This window comes from Apis mellifera, linkage group LG14 (assembly GCF_003254395.2).
Source record: "Apis mellifera strain DH4 linkage group LG14, Amel_HAv3.1, whole genome shotgun sequence".
Lineage (NCBI taxonomy): Eukaryota > Metazoa > Arthropoda > Insecta > Hymenoptera > Apidae > Apis > Apis mellifera.
In genome coordinates, this window is record NC_037651.1 from 9,532,236 (window position 1) to 9,552,518 (window position 20,283).

A 20,283-nucleotide genomic window follows, 5' to 3' on the forward strand; every position below is an offset into this window, starting at 1 on the left:
CCCCTTCCTTCTTCGTCCCTCGTCTTATTAGCCAACACCGCCGATGACGATGATCCACCCTTCTCCTCCTCCTCCGCCTCCTCCTCTTCCTCCTCCTCCTCTCCTCCTCCCTCTTCTTCCTCTTCCTCTTCCTCTTCCTTTCCCCTCTCTTCCTCTTCCTCCCCTTCCTCCTCCTCCGCCTCCTCCTCCCCCTTTGTCCCTTTTCTCGATTCTCTTTCCCGTAACTCCCGTAACACTCGATGATCCAAAAAGATCGTCGTACGCGCGTCGCGTATCCGATGGTACGATGCTTCTTCCGAGTCTCGTCTCGTTCTTCCCTCTCCCTCTCTCTCGCTCTCTCTCTTCAGCTCCTCCTCCCTCTTCTCGTTCCTCTGGTCTGCATTTGCGTTGATACGTACGTCGTGTTTGTATATACGCGTACACGTGTGTGTGCGTGTGTGTGTGTGTGCGCCTGTGGGTGTGCGTGTGCGTGCGTGCGTGCGCGCGTGTGTGTGTGTGCCCGATGAATCGATGCGCGCGCGATGTGGACGTCCTCCGTGCGTTAGCGGAGAACACCCTATTTCTTTCTTCTATCTAACTTAAAGTCTATCATATACACTTAAGTTCAGGTTAAAATTCAGGATTGCCCAGCCCGGACGGTGTGAACGAGGAAGGACAGTCCGTGCAGACGCGAAATTCACGATTGGTTGGTTGGTCGAAGAGTCGTGATCACTCGGATTAGAAGATTGCGTTGGCGTTGCCCGCCGGGTGAGAAATCGCACTCGCGGATGACACTGCTCGTCCCGTTTTGCCCTGAGTAGTTAGTTGCCCCGTGATGTCGTTGTGCGTGTGTGTGCGTGTGTGTGCGTGCGTGTGCTGCGAACGTGCAAGCCCTTTTCTCCTCTTTCTCTCGCTCTTTCCTCGCTCCTCCTTCCCTCGAAACTTTGCAAAAACTTTGGAAAAAGGGACTCGCGCGTCGGCCGTGCGATACGTCGTCGTGTGAGATGATTTCTTCGAACCGGGACGGCAGTTTTTCACCTCCTCGTAGGGATTTCGTTCACTCCGTTCGTAACACCTGTGTCGAGTCTCCAAGATTTCGACATTCGATTCTTTCTCCTCCTCCTTCTCCTCTTCTTCGCGTCGATCCTTCGATCCTCTTTTTTCTTTTTTTTGTCTCCCTTTCCTCTCTTCTTTCGCGTCTGTTCACGACTGCTCCTCGAAATGCGACTCTAGGGTATCTTTTTTTTTTTTTTTTTAACTCTTTAAAAGGAATTCTATTCGATTATCGATTAACCGCTCGTCGTTACCGATATCGTCGATGGTAGTTGTGGTTGCTTCTTATTATCGTTTAGGTTTAATAATATTGCACTTAGGTACACTCGTTTTTTGAACACACTGAAATATATATGTATGCGGCGCGAGGTTCTTCTCTAACGAGCTTCTTCTCCTTCTTCTCCTCTTCTTTCTTTTCGATTTCTCACTCGCTTCTTCTCTTCTTTCGCACTTTTTTCTCTTCTTGTTCTTCTTCTTCTTCTTCTTCGGATCTTTCTCCTCTTCTTCTCTCCTCTTCTCTCTCTTGTTCTTTTTTCCACGCACTCTTTCCCTCTGCTCCCTCTTTCTCTCTCTCTCTCTTTCTCTCTCTCTTTCTCTCTCTCTCTCTCTTTCTCTCCCGCTATCGAATCACTTCCGTCGCAACCCCGCTTCTACGCGTCTCGCTTTCGCTCTTCTATTACTCCTGCGTTCCTCCGCTTCTTCTGCTTTGCTCGTCTTATTCTGCTTCTTCCGCTTTGTCCAGTCTTCCTCTCCTGCGCGGGAATCTCTTGCTGCAACGCGTCTCCCGCTCGAAGCTGCAATTCAGAAAAGAGAAAAAAAAACTCTATCTTTATGCCGGCCACGTTTCTCCACGAACGAATGTTTAAACACATGGAGGTGGTACGCGTGCAATCCATCCTTCCGCGCGTACACGCGTGCAATAATGTAATTCGCGGTGCCGAGCCGCGACAGGTTGAATCGAGAATCGTCGAAAATCACGTCGAAGGAAACGAGCATGCAACTGGGTCGGAACCGCGCGTATCGCTACGAACGTTTTCAAGCATTTTCTACGAAAACGAGGATTCGTTCGTGCAATGTTTTCGTGCACCACTCGAGAACACCGAGTTTTTTTTCAACACTCGCGACGACGACGACGATGATCGTTGATTTCCCGATATAACAATGCGACTCGATGTGTCGGCGACGTTTTTTTCTTCTTTCGTTCGGCAAAGGGAACGAGACGTCATGGATGGAAAGGAGGAAGAAGAAGATGATTTTGGATTTTTCGTACCCTCTCGAATAACTCGACGTCAATCACTCGAACACGTCGGGATTAACAAAGAGAGACACGTGAGTCGAGGAACGTTTTCCGCCGTCGCGTCACGCGTTCAATCACCGTCGATCGAGGTAAATTCGTAAACGAAAAAACAGAAAGAGAGAGAGAGAGAGGGAGGGAGAGAGAAGGAGGAAGATCGTACACATATCTTTCAACAAACGATTCGAACGATGAATTCGCGTCCCGATAACTTGTGTATCCGTCACCGTTTCCGTATCAGGGAAGAGGAGAAAGAAAGAAAGAAAGAAAGAAAGAAAGAAAGGAAAACGCGAAATAAAAGAATCGTCATCACGATCGTTTTTAATTAATCCGTTTTGTATCGCATTCCTCGCGAGCACTCGTGTTTTTCACAACGAAACAGTAGGAAAACACTGGTCTTTTTTTGTGGTTTAAACCATCCATCCATCCATCCATCCATTAGCGATTCAATGAGTCCTTTGCACGTTTCCCTCTCGTTTACGGGAATTAATTAATCCGATAAAAACGAGTTGCACGCGATTACGGACGTCCGGTTGCTAATTTATTCTATCACGTTTTTTTTCTCCTTTTTTTCCTTTTTTTCCTCTCTATCCCGCCGACGAAACGACGACGCATCGACGCATCGAGGGACGATTCGGAAAGGCTGTGCACACGGTCTCCGACTCGGTGTCACCGAACGTCCTCGTGAAACTCGGCGAAAAACGACGACGACGACGACGACGACGACGACGATAGACGGGCGAAACGAGGGTCGAAACGAAGGAAAATTGTGGAAGAAACGGTTTTTCTGATCACCTTCCAAAGAGTCATCGGCATCGTTCGCGGCATCGATAGTTCGTTTCGCGCAGTGATTTCACTCGTGTATGGAGGTTCGCGACGTGCAGCTGGCAGATGGAAAGCTCGTGAAAATGTCGTGGCTGAACATTGGCGTCGAACGGCACACCAACCCCACGTCCCGACCGACATTCCTCGTCGATCCGTGTACTCTCGTTCCTTGGAACGACGAAACGATCCTAACAAGCCGCTCCATCTCCGCCCTTAAGATACGGGGGGATTAAGAAAGGATCGAGCCGTCCACGATCGCGACGAAACACTGGAGACGACGATGACGTCTGTACCGGGCATGTCAGGGAAGCGGAATGGAGGGGGTGGATCAACGGTGGTTGGCCGAAAGAGGGGAAAACTGACCAAAATCACGATGGAAAAAAGAAAAAAAGTGAACGATATCGGGGGATACAACACCCCCCCCTCGCGTGCGTGTTCACGTATCCCCCGGATGTGCGTGCGCGAGGAACGATGGCTCACTCGTGTCACGACTCGGGTCGTCACCAACGTGAACGCCGACGTCGAACCGGCCACTGAGCAGAACAACACGAGAACAACAACAACAGAGCGGGCGTGCGTTACGATCACGCGAGACAAATCACGATGAAAAAGTCCAAATGATCCCTTACTGGTTCCGATCGGATCGGACGTGGAGCGAAGAAGAGCGGCGCGTCGAATCGCGGTAGCCGTGATCGAGGAGGAGAGCGACGACGATCGCGTTGCACGCACTTCCGATCGACTTCTATCTTCCAACCGTCCAAGCGAAGCGTGTCCGTACTAGGATGTGGCGAAGACGTGTTCCCGTTGGATGTGCACTACGTTCCCGTGTACCAGTGGCGAGGAACACCACGACGAAGACCACGATGACGACGAAGACGACGACGACGACGACGACTACGACGACGACGACGACGACGACGACGACGGCAGCGACGACGACGACGACAACTACGACGACGACGACGACGACGACCACGACGAAGACTGTGTTACGCGCGTGTGTACGATCGAGGAAAAAGCTCTCTCCTCTTCCGCGTTCTCGAGTCCTTGACGGAGGAGGAACCGAAACTGACTCGGGTCTGCGGCTCGCGAGAAACGCTAAGTCCTTCTCCGTCGGGGGCCGGTGGTGGCGCGCTTCTCAGACCGCGTGCGTCTGACTAAAAGCCACCCCCTCGTGCCTTAAAGAACGCGTGTTCGGGTAGGGGCGTTGTCTTAGGTGGTGCGCGGTCGCGAAATTTCTGGCTACCTCCGGCTCCCTTTCACGGCTCCCTTTTCCACCTAAGAGGAACGCGAGCCAGGGTCCTTAGGACCCGGGCCCCGGCCCAGGCCACCCTCCACCGTCGTCCGACCCTTGACCGCTACTCCCACGACCAAAATCTACCTCCGAGAGGACGAAAAACTGAGCCTTCCCTAGGACAGCAGTTTTCAAGCCACCCCTCTTTTCCTTCGCCCCCACCAGGTTAAACCTACGACGAGGCGCGCGCTCTGTCTCCCCCTTTTCCTCCACGCTCTCTCGGCCACCCCTCGCGCCCTGCTCCTTCTCGCCAACCTCTCCTCGTCCTCGTGGGTGGAAGGAGCACGGGGGGAGGGGGACTACGACGACGACCACGACGACGACGACGACGACGACGACGATCACGACGACGACCACGACCACGACGACGACTACGACGTCTCCACCGATGGGGGTAAATTTCATAAGGGGTGAGAAAGAGAGCGGCGCGTTCTTCTCCCTTTTTCGCTTTCCCTTCCCTTCTCGCTCTCTCACACTCTCTCTCTTTCTCTCTCTCTCTCTTTCTCCTTCTTTCCCTTTTTCTCCCCGTTTCCGTTTCCTTCTCCTCCTTCACCTTCTCCTCCTCCACCTCCGTCCTCCCTCTCGAGGAGATAAGCCTCGAGGAGAAGGGTGCAAGAACTCGGATCATCCTTCTCCGCCTGGTATACCTGGATCGCCGATCCGACCACCCTCCAACGTCTCCGACTCGAACGTCTCCTCGAACGCCAACATAAACACGCGCCTACTTTTCTTCGCCTGCTCGGAATTTCGAGAGAGAGATTCGGCCTTGAAACTTTCCTCCTCGCGACAAACACGTTGCCACGTTACGAACGCGTGCGAACGCGACGACACGATGGATCCGACTGACCGAAAAAAATTCTTCTCCAAGGGGTCTTCGACGTAAGGGGGTGTGCGCCGCGTGTAGCAGTCCGAGTCCGTATCACGAATAAAAAAGAAGGGGACCGTCGTATATAAAAATGGCCTCCTCCCTTATGCGCTCCGTATGGCTACACACGCGTGACTAACTGGAACGAGGGGGAGTGGGACGTGCTTTCTTTTTTATCCCTTCCCACTCCAACCTCTCCACCTCTTCCTCCCTCCCTCTCTCTCTTTCTCTCTCTCTCTCCCTTGCTAAGAAGAAAAAAAGTCGCTCGTCCCATTTCCCATCGGAGCAACCCTTGGAAAGTTGAGGAAGAAGGCAAGGTCGAGATCCCGATCCCGCGTAGGACGCGCGTGTGGATCGTCGACCCCGTCGTCGACGAGCAGGAGAGGACGTCGACTTTTCAACGCGCGGAGGAGCCGATGCTCGTTTCGCAGCCGAGGCTGGTCGATGGTCATCCTACTCGTCTTACGCACCCTCCTCGTCGAATAGATGCCTCCCCTTCCCTTCTTCCCGCCCCTTCTCCGAGCCTCTCCGAGTCTAACGTGTCCTGCCCCGCCGCCACCACCACCACCACCACCGTCGCCGCCACCACCACCACCACCACCGCCACCACCACCAACGTTTCCATCCCTTCTTGCCACGGCAACAACGTCTTTCCCCTCTACTCCTTCTTCTCCGCCGTCCCTCTCTTTCCTTTCCCCGGCTGTCGCTTACTCCCGCGCCAAACAACCCTCCCTCGCGCCGCCACGTCCTTTCCTCTTTTCCCTACCTTGGGGTTCGCCCGCTTCCACCCCCACCACCTGCCCACCATCCCCACCCGCCGCATTTTTACGTCGCTTTCATCCTTTTTTCCACGTGGCGTACACGTGGAAGTGTGAGTCCGGAGGGCGGAGATGAGCACCCTCTTTTTTTTCGCCTCTCTCTCTCTCTACGACCGCGTGGCTCTTGTTCGTGTCGTGCACGAACAACCCTTCTCCCCCTCCTTTAACAGCGGCCCGCTGGCACACGCTTCAGGTGGAAATTCAGAATTCCCGCGACGAGGAAGAAAGCGAGCGGCCTATCCGTGGATACCGACCCCTTTAACCGGACACGCACGTGCAAACGCGCAACGGCGCGTGAAGATCGTGCTCGATGGACCACTCTCGATCGTTTTCCTCGTCGCCGCGTCGCCCAAGCTTCAAAGAGGCGGGCCGCGGTCCTCCCCTTTCTTCTCGTCGCGTCACGGGCGAGAAAGAAAAATCGAAGAAGAAGAAGAAGAAGAAGAAATAGGGGTGGAGGAAGGGAAACGGTGGACACGTGCCACCACCCTCTCTCTCTATCTGTCGACAGAATCTGACAGATGTCCGAGCATTTTTCGACCACAGTTTATTTTCCGCATAAACACCGTGCGGGGGTGTAGGAGGAAGGGGACTATGTACCGCGATTGCGATCCCGACTTCCGCTCCCGACAGCCTGTTGTTAACTGGAAAGAATTTCGAAGGAGAAAGAGTTGTAAAGCGACGATTCCGTCCAAAATCCGTCGTTCCTCTGCCACGTAAAAGAGAAGGAGAAGGGGATAAAAAAAAACGGAAACGCAAAGACGATCCCGAAGTCCCTCTCTCTCTCTCTTCCCCTCCTCCTCCTCCACTAATTCCCCGTTTTACTAACCGATGAAAGCTATCTACAATCAAATAAGCGGTTAGAGGCGAGTTCAGCCGGGGATATTTTTCAAGTAGGCCGCAAACATTTAGGACGGGAAAAATACGCACGAATTTATGGACTCTCGGTTGATATGCGGGAGTAGAGGAGAGGGAGGAGGGGCGGGCATTGGGCAATCGAGGCCTCGTTTTAAATTACAAATGAAGCGGTAGGGTAAAAAACAGGTGAGAGTCGAGGCTCTTTCACGAGGAAGGGTGGGTGGGATCGCGCGATCCCGTATGCGCACATATGCACGCACGGGTTGCACGGGCCGGCAAGCGGGCGGCCAATTGCACCTACGTACGTGCACACGTTCATGTAACATTTTAGATCCCAATCCCGATCCCGATTCCCCCGATCCCGATCGGCAGCTGGAACCTCGAGCCGACCGGCGCGCGAGGATACGAGCCGAGCCGGAGCGCATACGACGTGCACGTGCACTTGCATCTTGGCGGGGCCAGTTGTGCCGGCGTGGCGCGATCCGATCCTCTCTCTCTCTCTCTCTCTCTCTCTCTCTCTCTCTCTTTCCTTCTCTCGCCCGCTTTTTCTCTCGTTGAATCGACTCGATCGACTCCCCTGATAGAACGGCGGCCGACTCCGCGTAGGAAGACATTTGTCTTCCGGCCCTGATCCTTCCCTTTCCTTTCTTTCCTTCCTTCCTTCTTTCTTTCGATTGTCCGCCAAAACCTACGCCACGAAATACACCACCTCGCGATTCCACGAATCCCTCGCGTTTTCACTCGCTTCCTATCCGCTACACTTTGCCAGAGATCCTGCCTTCCCGCTGAGCGAGCATAGAATTTCGCGGCACGACGTCCTCCTCCTCCCCCTTCTCCTCGAAAGAGGATGGCATGCCACGATATCACCAGCTCGCTGCTTCTGGTAGAAATCGCTTCTCGCGGAGACCGAGTCGAGAATATTTATTTTTTCTCCCCAGGCCGATTCATCCCCTCGAAAGGGGAAGAGAGAGGGGGAGAGAAAGAGAGAGAGAGGGGAAACTACCCCGTGACGAAGTGACGCCTGGTGGCGAGGCAACGAACGAGGGTCGAACGAACGAATACGGAAAAGGGTGATTCGTTCTTAGGTGGTTTCTGTCCGTGCTAAAACTCTCTCTCGCATCGCGCGCGCGAGATTATCGATCGGCCGCGAACGGAAGAAGGCGCGCGCGGGATCCGGCAAGGATGATTCTCTTCGACGATGATATCGAGGAGGCGAACGAACTATATATATATATATATATATAAAACGAGATATAGAGATAGTTTTATTCGTGGGCAACTTTCGAACTCAGAGAAACGAACAAGGTGAATCGTGCAAGGGGTTAATGGGCGGGAGAATAGGTGGACGAGGGAGATCCGTTCCACGATGAGGCGCGAGGAGAGGAAGAGACGTGCACGTCACCGGTACACTGGTGTTAAACAGTGGACGAAACAGTGCGATCCGGATCGAGAATTCTAACGGTAGGAGTGCGCGCTCGCCAGTAGGATGAAATGAGCGACGCGTCCGGCGCATTACGCAATGAAAGAAACAAATGAAGCTTAATAGAAAAACTGCCCGCGCTAGAAAAACCATTCCATCGTGAGTTTAGTACAGCTGCGACAGAAAGTGCGCTCGTTCGCTCGATTAATAGTCGTCGACGTTCACTGCCCTTCGACGGAATCCCGACATCTTCCTCGAATCCAAATTTACTACAAATATCTCTTGGAGAAATATATAAATGATTCTCTCGATATCTCTCGATCGTTTCGAAGAAACAAGGATCGAGGGAAAAAACGAAAAAAAGAAACGGGTCTAGATTGCGATTAGAAATTCACCGATCTGGAATCGTATATATATAGAGAGAGAGAGACGAAGGTGCGAGACGAATTCGTCGAAATTGTTTGCACAATCGCACCGCTGTTTCGCAATGATGATCGACGAACGAAAATCGATGTACCGAGAATGCATCGCTACGCGCGCCTCGATGGAATTTTATAAAAATAAAAAAAAGAAAAAAAGAGAAAAGGAAAAATAGGAAGGAAAAAAGAGAGGGGGAAAAAAAAATTGTACGAACGATATCGGCGTCGATCCGCGATAAAAGAATGGACGGGAGGATGGGGGGCGACGATTGGCCCACGAAAATCGATTTTTTTCGCGCGCGGTGCAAAAGGGAGAGGGAGGGAAACGGCTCGATTTCATCTGTATTAATTCATCGTGGCGGAAAATCGGGTGTACCGAGAGAGAGAGATCAAAGTGTCGGACGGAGCAGGCTCGCCGCGACGAGGAACGCCGTTGGAACGCGTCGCTCGCATTTTTCCCGACTGTACCACCACTGCCGTCGTCTGTGGCTATGTCAATAGAAGCCAATCTAAGTACATATGCACACACAGATGCGATGCAGCGCGCGGTGCACGCTCCGTAGACCGTGATGCAATCGTGTGCCTCGTGCCTCGTGCAGTTTCGACATTCCCTTTGCCCCGCGTTATGCACAAAGTGCGGGAACGAGTGCCGTGGCAGAAAATTGATGCGTCTCTTCGATCCGGAGACAAACGCGACGCGCTCGATCCGCTCTACTCTTCCCCCTTCCCTTCCTCCCTTCCCTCCATCCCTTTTGCTCGATCCTGCAAAGGGACACGATCGAAAAGAAACAAAAAAAAGAAAAAGAAAAGGAAAAAGAGAGAAAAGAGGAAAAAAAGAAAAGATCGTCGTACGAAAGAAATCGTCGCGAATGGTTTCTCGCGAATCATCGAGCACACAAGAGGAGATAAGATAAGGGGACACGGGAACCAGGATCAAGGTGACCAAGATAACGAGATTCTTGTTCGTTGGAGATGATCGAATCGTGTCACGAATCTTCGCTACGAAAAAAAAGAATTTCGACGCGCGATAAAATCAATCCGAATCGTTCGATGATCGCTGGGGAATAGAAGAGAAGGGAAGCGGAGAAGGAGGAGGAGGAGGAGGAGAGGGGAGGATTCTTTCGATTTAACTACGGGCCCGGGATTTCCGATCGTTGTTATTTCGCGAGAGTGGAATAAAAGAGGGTGGGGTAGGGGCCGTTAATCGCGGCGAACGCGAAACGGTCTGGACGGAAATAGCCGGGCGGATGGAGCGGGCGAGCGGGCGAGCGAGCGAGCGAGCGAGCGAGCGAACGAAAGTTGGAAAGGTTTTTTAGGGGGGTCGAAATGCAGCTCGACCGAGCATCGGGGAGGGGAATTTTCCGTGGAAATCATCGACGTGTCCCGGGTCATCGACGAGCTCGAACCCGGAACACGAAACATACACACACGCGTGGGAACGCATGTGCACGTACTAGCGGGACTAGGAAGGTGGTAGGCCGGTGTCTCGTATATCGGGGTGGTGGTTCCCGCATAGAACGCCGTGCGACGGCCTCCCATTGGCCTCCCATTGGCCGGTCCGGGGGTGGCTCGCTGCAGTCATCGATTCAGGCAGTCATTGGCTGACTCGGCCCCGGCCGCCATTTTGAATGACTCCGGGATCAATACGCGGGGTGTGGAAAAAAAATGCATGCAGGCCCGCCACCCTCTCTCTCCCTCTCTCTCTCGCTCCCTCTCGCTTCCTCCCGCTCACCCTAGTTCGTGCCACACCACACCGAGTTGCATCGCCTGCCTCTTTCCACCTCAGGGCCACCCTAACGCCTTTCCGCTCCTGTCCACCCCCGCCCGCCCTCGTCCTTCCCCTGCCGCTGGTATTCCCGGCGCAACAACAACGACCATCGTCGAATCCAGCCAAATGGGATGATAGACTTACGCGCGTTCCTCTACACGTAAACCCTCTAACCTCTCCCCGCGTTCGCAACCCCTTCGCTTCGAAAATCATCGAAAAAAAATTCCGCCCTGGCGAAAGCGCGCTGTTGCCGCTGATCCTCGCCACCCCCTCGCGCCCGCCGTCATTTTCGCCGGTTCGTTCGTCGTATATAACAACGGTTCGCGTGTTGCCCGTGTTGCTACGTTGCATGCGGCCGCCGCCGCCGCCGCCGCCGCCGCCACCGCCGCTTTTCAACCCAGGCCTCTCTCTCTCTCTCTCTCTCTCTCTCTCTCTCTTTCTCTCTCTCCTCCACTTGCGAAATAGGAAATTTCAAATCGAACCACCACCCTTCGTACCCGCCTCACCCCTGATCATCGTCCGCGTTTCCCGGGGTCTGGTGGCGGATGCGTCATCGTCCCGTGCAAAAATAAAATGATTTCGATCGAGGTCCGTCCGATTCCCAATTTTTCTCTCTCTCTTTCTCTCTCTATCCCTCTCGTTCGTTTCGTTCGAAATATATATATATATATATATATATATGTATTTCGCCCCGATCCCGATTTTACGACCGTCTCCCCCCTTTTTTCTTTTTTTTCCACGTTTCGTTTCGCGACAATTTGGAATCGCCATTTTTCCAAACGTAATAACCATTTCGATACCGATTCTAGTCCGAGAGACGCGATATTTACTCGACGCGCCACGATATTTTTTCTTTTTTCTTTTTTTTTTTTCGGGCCACGGATCAACGCCCGACTTTTCGACTTCGCGGGACGATTCGTTCCCGATGCGATTTCGGATCGTAGAAATCGGCGTGGCGTGGAGACGAATACGAGCGATGCGCGGATCGATTCCGATACCGAGACGAAGTAATCTTAACCGTTGCACATTACTTAATAATCTGCGAATTATAATGATAATGGTTATAATGGCGATACCACGGTATAGTGATTACACACGGTAGTTGCTATGATTACGGACGCTCTCCCGTTTAACCGATTTACTATAATAAGTGTTGCGAGCTGTGCCGTAACGCACGAAAGTGTACAATTACAGAGAGAGGCAACTTTGCGGCTGTACGTTGGCTGGGTGTGCCTGTTCCGTTAAAGGGCTGTCATTATTGGAAGTGGCAAGACAGACGTTCCGCGGGTTGAAAATCCGCCCCGCTCGCGTGATTTATTTCATTTCGCGATTTTCGACGATTTTCATTTTCATCGAGGATGGATTACACACATAGCGAGGCGTAGGCGCGCGCGAGCCGGATGGAAGGAAAATAAGCGAAAAAGGGGGGGGGTGGTTTTAGCGCCAAATTTTTCCCTTCCCCCTCTCCCTCCTCCCTCCCCTTATCCACCCCCTCCCTCCGCGATATAGAATGAAACGAAAGATTGCGTGCAACATGCCAACATGCAAAACGTTAACGTTATGTATCGTCGATATGTTTTCTTTTTTTTTTTTTTTGTTTCATTCCATTTCTGTATGTTTTGGTACTTACGTTTGGAACCGAACTAATTGAAACAAGGACATAAGGCTTCTCTTGGTAGCAACGACTTTTAGATCACATTTTTAGTTATTAAGAATTTTATGGTTTTTTTCATTTTTTTCGCTTTTAAAATTTACGCTTTAAAATCTAAAGTTTCTCAAAACTTGTTAAAAATATACTTTAGTCATATCTTTACAATTTACTTTGTTAGGCGTCTAAAGTGTTTTTTTTTGTTATTTTTTTTTTTTTTATTATTATTATTCTTTTTTTTTCCCCCCCTGTGTTTCTTTGCTTGTTCCTTCGACAGTGTAGGTATACTCTTCTTCCTTAAGGCAATGCTTTTTTTTTTTTTTTTTTTTTTGTTTAATTTCGTTTCTTCTCTTTTTTTTTGTGCTTTTTTTTTGATATTTTTTTTTTTTCTTCGTTTCCTATATTCCTTTTTCCTCTTCCACTTCCTCTTCTTCTTCTTCTTCCTCTTCTTCCGTTTTTTCGTCGTCTTCTTCTTCTTCTTCTTCTTCTTCTTCTTCTTCTTCTTCTTACTAGTCGTAATTTCGAAATGAGGAACGCTCGAACAAAAGTTTTGTCTAAATAATCAAGTCCGGTTTCGGCAGAAACTTAAGAGGAGTTGTTGTTCAGACTTTGTGTTTCACAAACAGAAATCGGTGCGTGTTTCGAAAACGGTGAAATTAATTTTTCAATGAAATAACTATGACAACACATAACAACACAGTGCGACGCGTCTGAAACAGAAATTATACGAGATTTTCGTCGAGAATTTGTATTCGTTTCTTCGATTCTTATTCTTCCGGACCGGATATATACATGTATATACAACTATATATATATATATATATATATATATATATATATATATATATATATATATATACATGCATATATGTATGTATAGATTTCGATCGAACATTTTACGATTACGATTTCTTTCGACGCGATATCCCGCCCTCCCCCCTCCCCCTCCCTCAAAGAAGGACGAAATATAGTCGACGAGCAAATTCGACGAACGAAGAAAAGAGAAGAAGGAAAAAAAAAGAAAAGGAAAAAGAAGAGAAAGGAAAATGGAAAGAGGCAAAAGGAGCGAAGGAGGGTGGAGGAGGGAGGGGGAGGGAGGGACGGGGGAGAGAGGAGGGGGAGGGAGGGGGAGGAAACAAACAAAATCGATCTCTTTCGATCGGAATTTGGAAACGGATTGTGGAAAGGGGTGGGGAGGGTGAGTCGAAACTCGATGTGAATCGAAGATCGGGGAAAGGGAAGTGGAGAAGAAGAAGTGAAAAAGTAGAAAAGTAAAGAAAATCGAAGAGTAGATCGGACGAATGGAGGAAGATCATGGCGTTCGTTTATCGAACGAAAGTTGGCGTTCCCCTATCGTTATACCCTTTCGTAAGGGTGTAAGGAGTCGGCGTAAGGGGTTCGAATTTCCCGCGGGACGAAAGGAAAAACCTTGGTTATAAGAAGAGGCCCACGTGACCCGAGGAACGAATGAGCGTCTTTGCTACCCCCGCCGCGGCCACCCCCTTTCCACCCCCTCCAGATGGTTGTTCCCCTTCTGGGGAGGCGCGCGGCGTCGCTCCTTGCGCGTCGTAGTAAGACGCGTCGGGAGGCTGGTTCTCTCTCTCTCTCTCTCTTTCTCTCTCTCTCCCCCATCGGTTTCTAGCACCGAGCCTCTTTCTCTTCCTCGCTCCTCGTGCTTTCCCGGACTTTTCTCCCCCACGTGGTTCTCGCGACTCGCCAGTGTCTGCTGGTACGTCGTTGGATGGTGATCTTCTGGATGGAGAAAAGCCAGACTCTCCTTCCTCCTCCTCCTCCTCCTCCTCCTCCTTATTCCTCCTCTTCCTCCCTCTTCCTTCCCTCTCTCTCTCTCTCTCTCTCTCTCTCCCCCTTTCTGTTTCTCCTCGGGTCTTTCACCTCGTCCCGCGCCCTCGGCAGGCTCTCTCCCTTCGCCTTTCCGAAAGTCGCCTTTCGAGAGGCTCGCGAACACGCGCCGATCTCACAACCGCCGGACGTCCCACGATCAACCACCACCTCCGCCCGCCCGTCCTTCTCTCTCCTTCGCTCTCCTTTCTTTTCCTTTCCTTCCTCCGATCTCCCGTCTTCGATATTCACGACATACGCCCCCGCGGTATATACGCGATATATCCCCCTCGCCCCGGCGTGCCACCAAGGGGGCGAAATCGCGTGTACGCTGGCGAAACTTGGAGCGGATCGGTGGAATGGTGGACGCGGCGCGCACCGTACACGATCCCGTTTGCCGATCGCGCGAACCGGGCGAAGCGAACACGATTATTTTAGGAAAATTTCGGTAACCTTTGATAGAGGCATTGCGAGCATCCCCGTGTCTGAGTAGCAACTGCGCCGTGGCCCCGTGCCGGCCACCCCCACCTCACCTCCTCGCCGCCTCTATCGCACCGCCAACCCTCTCTCGGACGCGCACCCCTCGACCTCCCCAACAACCCCGCGGCCCTCTCACCCTCTCGCTCGCCCCATCGCAGCCCTCTCTGCCGGACCTTGTCCCGTTCCCAAACCCGTCCACCCACCGCTATCGCCCCATGCGCTGAAGCGCCTCTCTCTGCGCTCTCTCTGCGTTTGCGTTTTGCGCTGCGCAAACCCCGCCAGGTGGATAACGACGTATTCGGCGCCTACGCCGATCATCTCCCTCTCTCTCTCTCTCTCTCTCCCTCTCTCTCTCCCGTCTCCTCTCTCCCTCTCCGTTCCACCGCCAGCTCCGTGCTGTGCGCGTCGTGTTCTTTGAACGAACGATCGCCGTTAAGGTTATATCCGATTTCCTCCGATCCGATTCCAGTTTTCAGGGATATCTCGTGGCCGTCGAGGATCGAGGAACGGGGCCAATCTTTGCAATCCCTCTTTTTCTCTCTCTCTTTCGTTCTCGTTCTTTCGTTCTCTCGCTTTCTCTCTTCCCTCTCGTCTCCTTGGAGGTGGGTGAAAAGTCGGAAATTCTTTCCCTTTATTTTTTTACGCACGCGGGAGAGAATATCTTGGGCAACGGTTTCCCTCTTTGGAGCGACCACGCGTACCACCGCGGTCGGTGCGTTCGTTTTATCGATTATTTCGATTGCCACGCCGGTGATTCGGCTGTACGGGCATTCATAACTCGGGAATTCCTGCCTCGAATTTCATTTCGCGATGCACCGTTCGCTATTCGGACCAAGGTATTTCGACCATTTATAAATCCGATGCGAAATAATTTTCTTCCCTTCTTTTCTCCCTCCCCTCCCCCTTTTTTCTCGTTTTTCTTTCTTGTTTCCCTCCCCTCGGAAACGGGGCAACGTTAAACGCGGTAAAAGGATAACGATGGAGAAGAAATTGCGTTAATTAATTTATCCGAGGTAAACGGGATAAGCTTCTTCTCTCTCTCTCTCTTTCTCGTGGTCGTCGATCCACGCGGAAACAAGTTTTCAACTTTTATCGAGTGTAATATAAAAATATACAGGGGACGTATTTACTCCGCAAACTTGAAACCCCTTTCGACCATTTTATTCGGCCTCTGGTCGAACGAGAGGGAGGAGGAGGAGACGAGAATGACGAGAAGAGAAAGAGAGAAAACTTCTCGTCACCTCTCGTAATTACGCGCGCGCGCGGAGATAATTTAATCGCACGATAGTTTTCTAGAGACGGCGTTGCTCCGTTTGCAACGATGCCTCATTCCCACGGATAGAGAGTGGTTTGTAAACGAACGAGGGGTCGCCTCTCTATCGCACCCAATAACGATTCGGAGGCGTTATCGCGGCTTTACATCCCTTTGGCCCCGGCGTGACAGTAAGGTTAGCACGCCGTTGTTGCGTACACGCCAGAATGGACTTTGCTCTCGCCCTGTATTTCGAATATCCTCGTTAACCGCGCCTCTCGCTTCGTCTTGCGAAACACAGGGACTCGCTCCCCGTTGTTAATAAAAACGGATCGATCATCGATCCCTTTTTAACCTTTCGTCCAAATTTTTACCTTCGATCGAGAATCAAGAGGAAGGTCTGTGTGAAACGATGATCGATCGATCGTTGACGGATTGGAATCGGGAAGGCTCGGCGATCGATTTCGCTTGGATCGAAAGCTACTTGGAGAGAGAGTTGGATAAGGGTGGCGAAGAGAGTTTGTCGGGTGGTGGAAGTTTTACGGGAGGGAGGGAGGGGGATTCCTCGCCTGGCCGCGGTCTGGAAGATTTCGCCTCCTCGCCACCGTGGCGAATAGCGATCGGGGGGTGTTAGCGTGACACTAGCGTGCCAGCCCGCCATCCCAACGATAAGGTTAACATAACATCGTTGCGTACGCGACGTAACAGAGTACGTACACCGTCGTATTTCGAATCCTAGCGTTGACCGCAACTCGCTCCATCGCGTTTCCACGGGGGTTGATCGACCATCCCCAGAACGGCGTGCCTCGCCTCTGCAAATTCTCGAGCGGCATTCCCTAGCGCGAGCCTTTCGTCGATAGACCAGACCTTATTACCATTGCTCGAAATACGACGATAACCCGAAATACGATAACTGCAATACGCGTTCAATATATATATATATTTTTAAACCTTCCCTCCCTTCCTCCTAATTTTTTATCTCTCTTCGTCTCTCGAGACACTACAATAATCTTCGAAAATCAATTTTTCCTATTCTCCCTCCCCTACTGCTCTTCTTGCTCTTCCTCTTGCTTTTTTTTCCGTCTTTCTTTTCTTCCCCCCTTTCCCTCCCCCTTTCATTATTTCTCGCGCGCGTTGCGGGGAGGGAGACAAAGGGAATCCAGCTCCTCCAGGAGAGGAGGTGGAAAAGTTGAGAGAAGGAAAGGGGTGGAAAGGAAAGGGGGGGGGAAGACCCTCCTGCCGCTTTCCGTCTTCCCATCGTCGATGGCGGTTCCTCGGTAATTGTATCGATTGTCTTAGAAACGACACTGTCCCCCGTCCCCCGTTGTTGAACGTCCCGAAAAAGGTGAATGCCGCTCGCTCCCCTTCCACCGTCCCCCTCCTGCCCGATCCCGCCCCGGGCCGACGACGCCAGGCTTTGACCCCCTTTTGTCGTCTCGTTGGACGAAAAATAAAAATTCCTAACCGGATGAAAGTTTGACCTGGATCTTTTTGTCGTTGTTGAGGAAGGGAGGGAGGGTGAAGAGGGACACAATGGGCCGACACGATTTGCATATATACGGGACGGGCGACCGCGGCAACGTCTCGTGACACGTGGTACATCCCAAAAAAGATCGCCTTTCTTTCATCGTTCGTCCGTTTTCGAGCAGGGAGACAAACGTCTCTCTCTTCCCTCTTCCTCCCTTCATTGTATCAACCGCGTCAGAGAAACGCGTTCAAGGGAGAGAAAGAAGAAGAAGAAGAAAAATATTCGTCGATCTCGATTCCTTCGCCTCTCGACTCGCGAGATTTCTCGAGGGGAGGGAAAAAGGGGGGGGGAAGGGAAACGCAACAACGGCCGCCACTCCAATCCATCCACCCGGAGAGCGCGTCTCAAACTTTGGCAAAGCTTTCACGGCAGACGAGACCCTCCCCTTGGACCCCGGCGACCCCTTCTTATCCCCCAGGATAATGATAATATAATAAGAAGAGAAGGAGAGGGAGAGAGAGAGACCGGTTGGTTGACCAACGGATAGAGTGTGCCGGGGACGATAAAACAATCGAGGCCACGATTTTTTGTCGGGCCAGCTGCAGCTGCAGCGGACCAGCCTGTCGAATCCGACCGACCGACCGACCGACCGACAGATCATCGACCATTCGCCCGAAAATTCCCTCGCCTCAAACTTCCCTCTCGCGCTTTTCACCTTCCCCCTCCCTCAGATCGTTCCATTCCGTAACTCCAACCCCCTTCCCCAATGTGCGCCCAATTGTGCCCCGTGATCGGTCTTGGTGTTGGCGTTTTATAAAATTTCGCGTCGCTCCTTGGACGAACAATGGATGGCGCGGGATAATAATATTCGTCGCGTTATTTAAAAGGAGGAGGCCTTTTTGGCCGGCCGCCTAATGATCGACGGGCAACGAGGCGGGAGAGGGTCGCGGGGGAGGAAGAGGATGGCTCGCTTGTCCCGGGTAATTAGTAAAAACAAAGGAAAGAGAGGGGTAAGGGGGAGGAGAAGACAGACCTCGTCTCGAGGAAGAACAAGACAGAGAGAGAGAGAGAGGCGCGCGATAAAATCTAAATGGGAGAGTAATCCTCGAGAGTCGACGGCGAAACGATGAGGGAGAAAAGGTTTGGAGGAGAGGAGAGGGAAGTGTGGAGGAAACGCGAGTTCTGGCCACGCGATTCCTTTTTCGCGGTAGGTCATGGCACCTGGGATCCTCGCGTGGTCTTCCCCGTTGTAAACACCTAGCGTGCGTTGTGACCTAGCTGCGCACGGTATCGGGCTAAGCGGCGTGCTTAACCTAACCCAATCTAACGCGTCGTAACGCACGGTTGCCGCGCGCGCACTCCCCGCACGCCACCCCCACAGCGTGTACGTGTGGACGTACGCGTAGGTGGGTGGCCCCTATCGATTCCACTTGGTGAAAATAACGGAATCTCACGCCGCGCTTTCGCCAACTTCCACGCACCCTTCCGAGCGGCGCGGGTGGTTGCTAACTACCCCGTTCCCCGCTCCTAACCCCGGGGAAGGGGAGGGTTAATCGAATGAAAACAAAAATCAGCAACCTCGACGCGGAAGAAAGTTACCCAACCCGGCCAACTTTTACCTTTTTCGCCGCAATTTGCGGCCGATTCAACCGTGAGCCGCCACCACCCTCCTTTCGCTCTATTCTTCTTCCTCTTTGCTCGTTTCTCCCTCCCCCACTCGACACCTCGACGCTCCAAGATGTCGGCAGGGAGATAAGACGGTTTCTCTCCCTCTCCCCATTTTTCTTCCTCGTTTCTTTTTCTCTCCAACGAGCCGTACAACTTTCTCGTACAATTGCTCGTTATTATCCCTTTCTCGTTTTTGGTTCGTAGAATCGTTCGAATTAAAAAAAAAGGGAAAAGAAAAGGAAAGAGAAAGGATGGTGGAAGAAAGATCTTCTCGCTGCTTCCTCCGCTCGATTCGTTGACACGGTTCCATCGAGCGACAATCCGAGTCGCGCGTACGTACGCGCACGCGTACGTGTGCACGCGGTGAACGTGATTTCGAATAAACAAATCTCGGGCTGGTTGGACGTTAACCACGCTCGAAAGGCGATTCGATTAAACTTTGGTCTCCGAGACGAATTCGCTAGGATCTTGGAAGTCGCGTATCGGGCGTCTATCGAGCGGGCGGCGAGGGAGCGGAGCGTACGAGCAAATAATCCGCAAAGCACCGCGGGCAGGCCAGATGTCCGTTCCACCGCGAGGTATACGCGTAGCATGTGGATAATCGGAAGAGCACTGCCGTTCCACGCGGCATATGCCGTCGAACTTCCCGTTACGAAGCAGCAGCTGCACTCTTCGTCCACGACCAAGAATCCCGATTACTCGCTCTCTGTAATCTCGTCGAGCCGAGTCCGGAAGAGCGGGCCGAGTGGGAGGAGGAAGGGGCCGAGATTTCACCAATTCCCATTTTTTTCTCCCTCGAAATTCGCGTGATCGTTCGTCCATCTTCTTCGAGCGAGCGAAAAGGGGCGAGGAAGAGGGGAAAGGGAAGCTGAGCGGGATCTAAGAGCGACATTTCTTTTTCTTCTCGGCCGAAGAAGTGCGCTAAGTTCTCTTCCCCTCCTTTTCTTGTCGAGTCGCGTTAATTTTTCGTCTCTTTTCGCGCGGTGGGAAACTCGGAAGAATCGGGGCGCTGATTACCTCTCTCGACCAGCCGAGTTGTCGAGTTTTTCGAGCCCGGTGCCGGGAGAAGAAGGTTGGAAGCTTCGCCGCGACAATTGGGAAACGGTGGATATTTCGGCGGCGAGTTTTGGAACCTTGTGTTGTTAACCTTGTTTCGTCTATAAAGTGGCGAACGCTCGGGCTGATTAAGTGGTGGAAAAGTCGGTCCCGGAACAGAAGGAAGGGACGGGACGGGACGGGACGAGTGAAATCCACGGGCGATATTTCAAAAGGCCGCGATGTAAAGCACGCCTCGGGCAAGTTGGCGCCGCCTTATCGCCGCGGCGAGAGCCGCGACAC

General features: G+C 52.1%; 1 protein-coding gene across 3 annotated transcripts in view; it reads right to left on the reverse strand.

Moving 5' to 3' along the window:
* Positions 1 to 1,218: 1,218 nt before the first annotated feature.
* LOC100577632 (phosphopantothenoylcysteine decarboxylase subunit VHS3) overlaps positions 1,219 to 20,283 on the reverse strand; it is a 28,184-nt gene continuing 9,119 nt past the window's right edge. Inside the window, exons 1-2 of one of the 3 annotated variants that reach the window (XM_016916265.2) lie at positions 3,122 to 3,648; positions 1,219 to 1,826 (exon numbers count right to left, since the gene is read on the reverse strand). In XM_016916265.2, coding sequence (XP_016771754.1) covers positions 1,683 to 1,826; positions 3,122 to 3,292 — 315 coding nt within the window. In that variant the 5' untranslated portion in view covers positions 3,293 to 3,648 and the 3' untranslated portion in view covers positions 1,219 to 1,682. Of the gene's footprint in view, positions 1,827 to 3,121; positions 3,649 to 12,654; positions 12,949 to 20,283 lie in introns of those variants that run through there. The other 2 variants (XM_003250649.4, XM_006565772.3) reach the window with 2 other exon arrangements.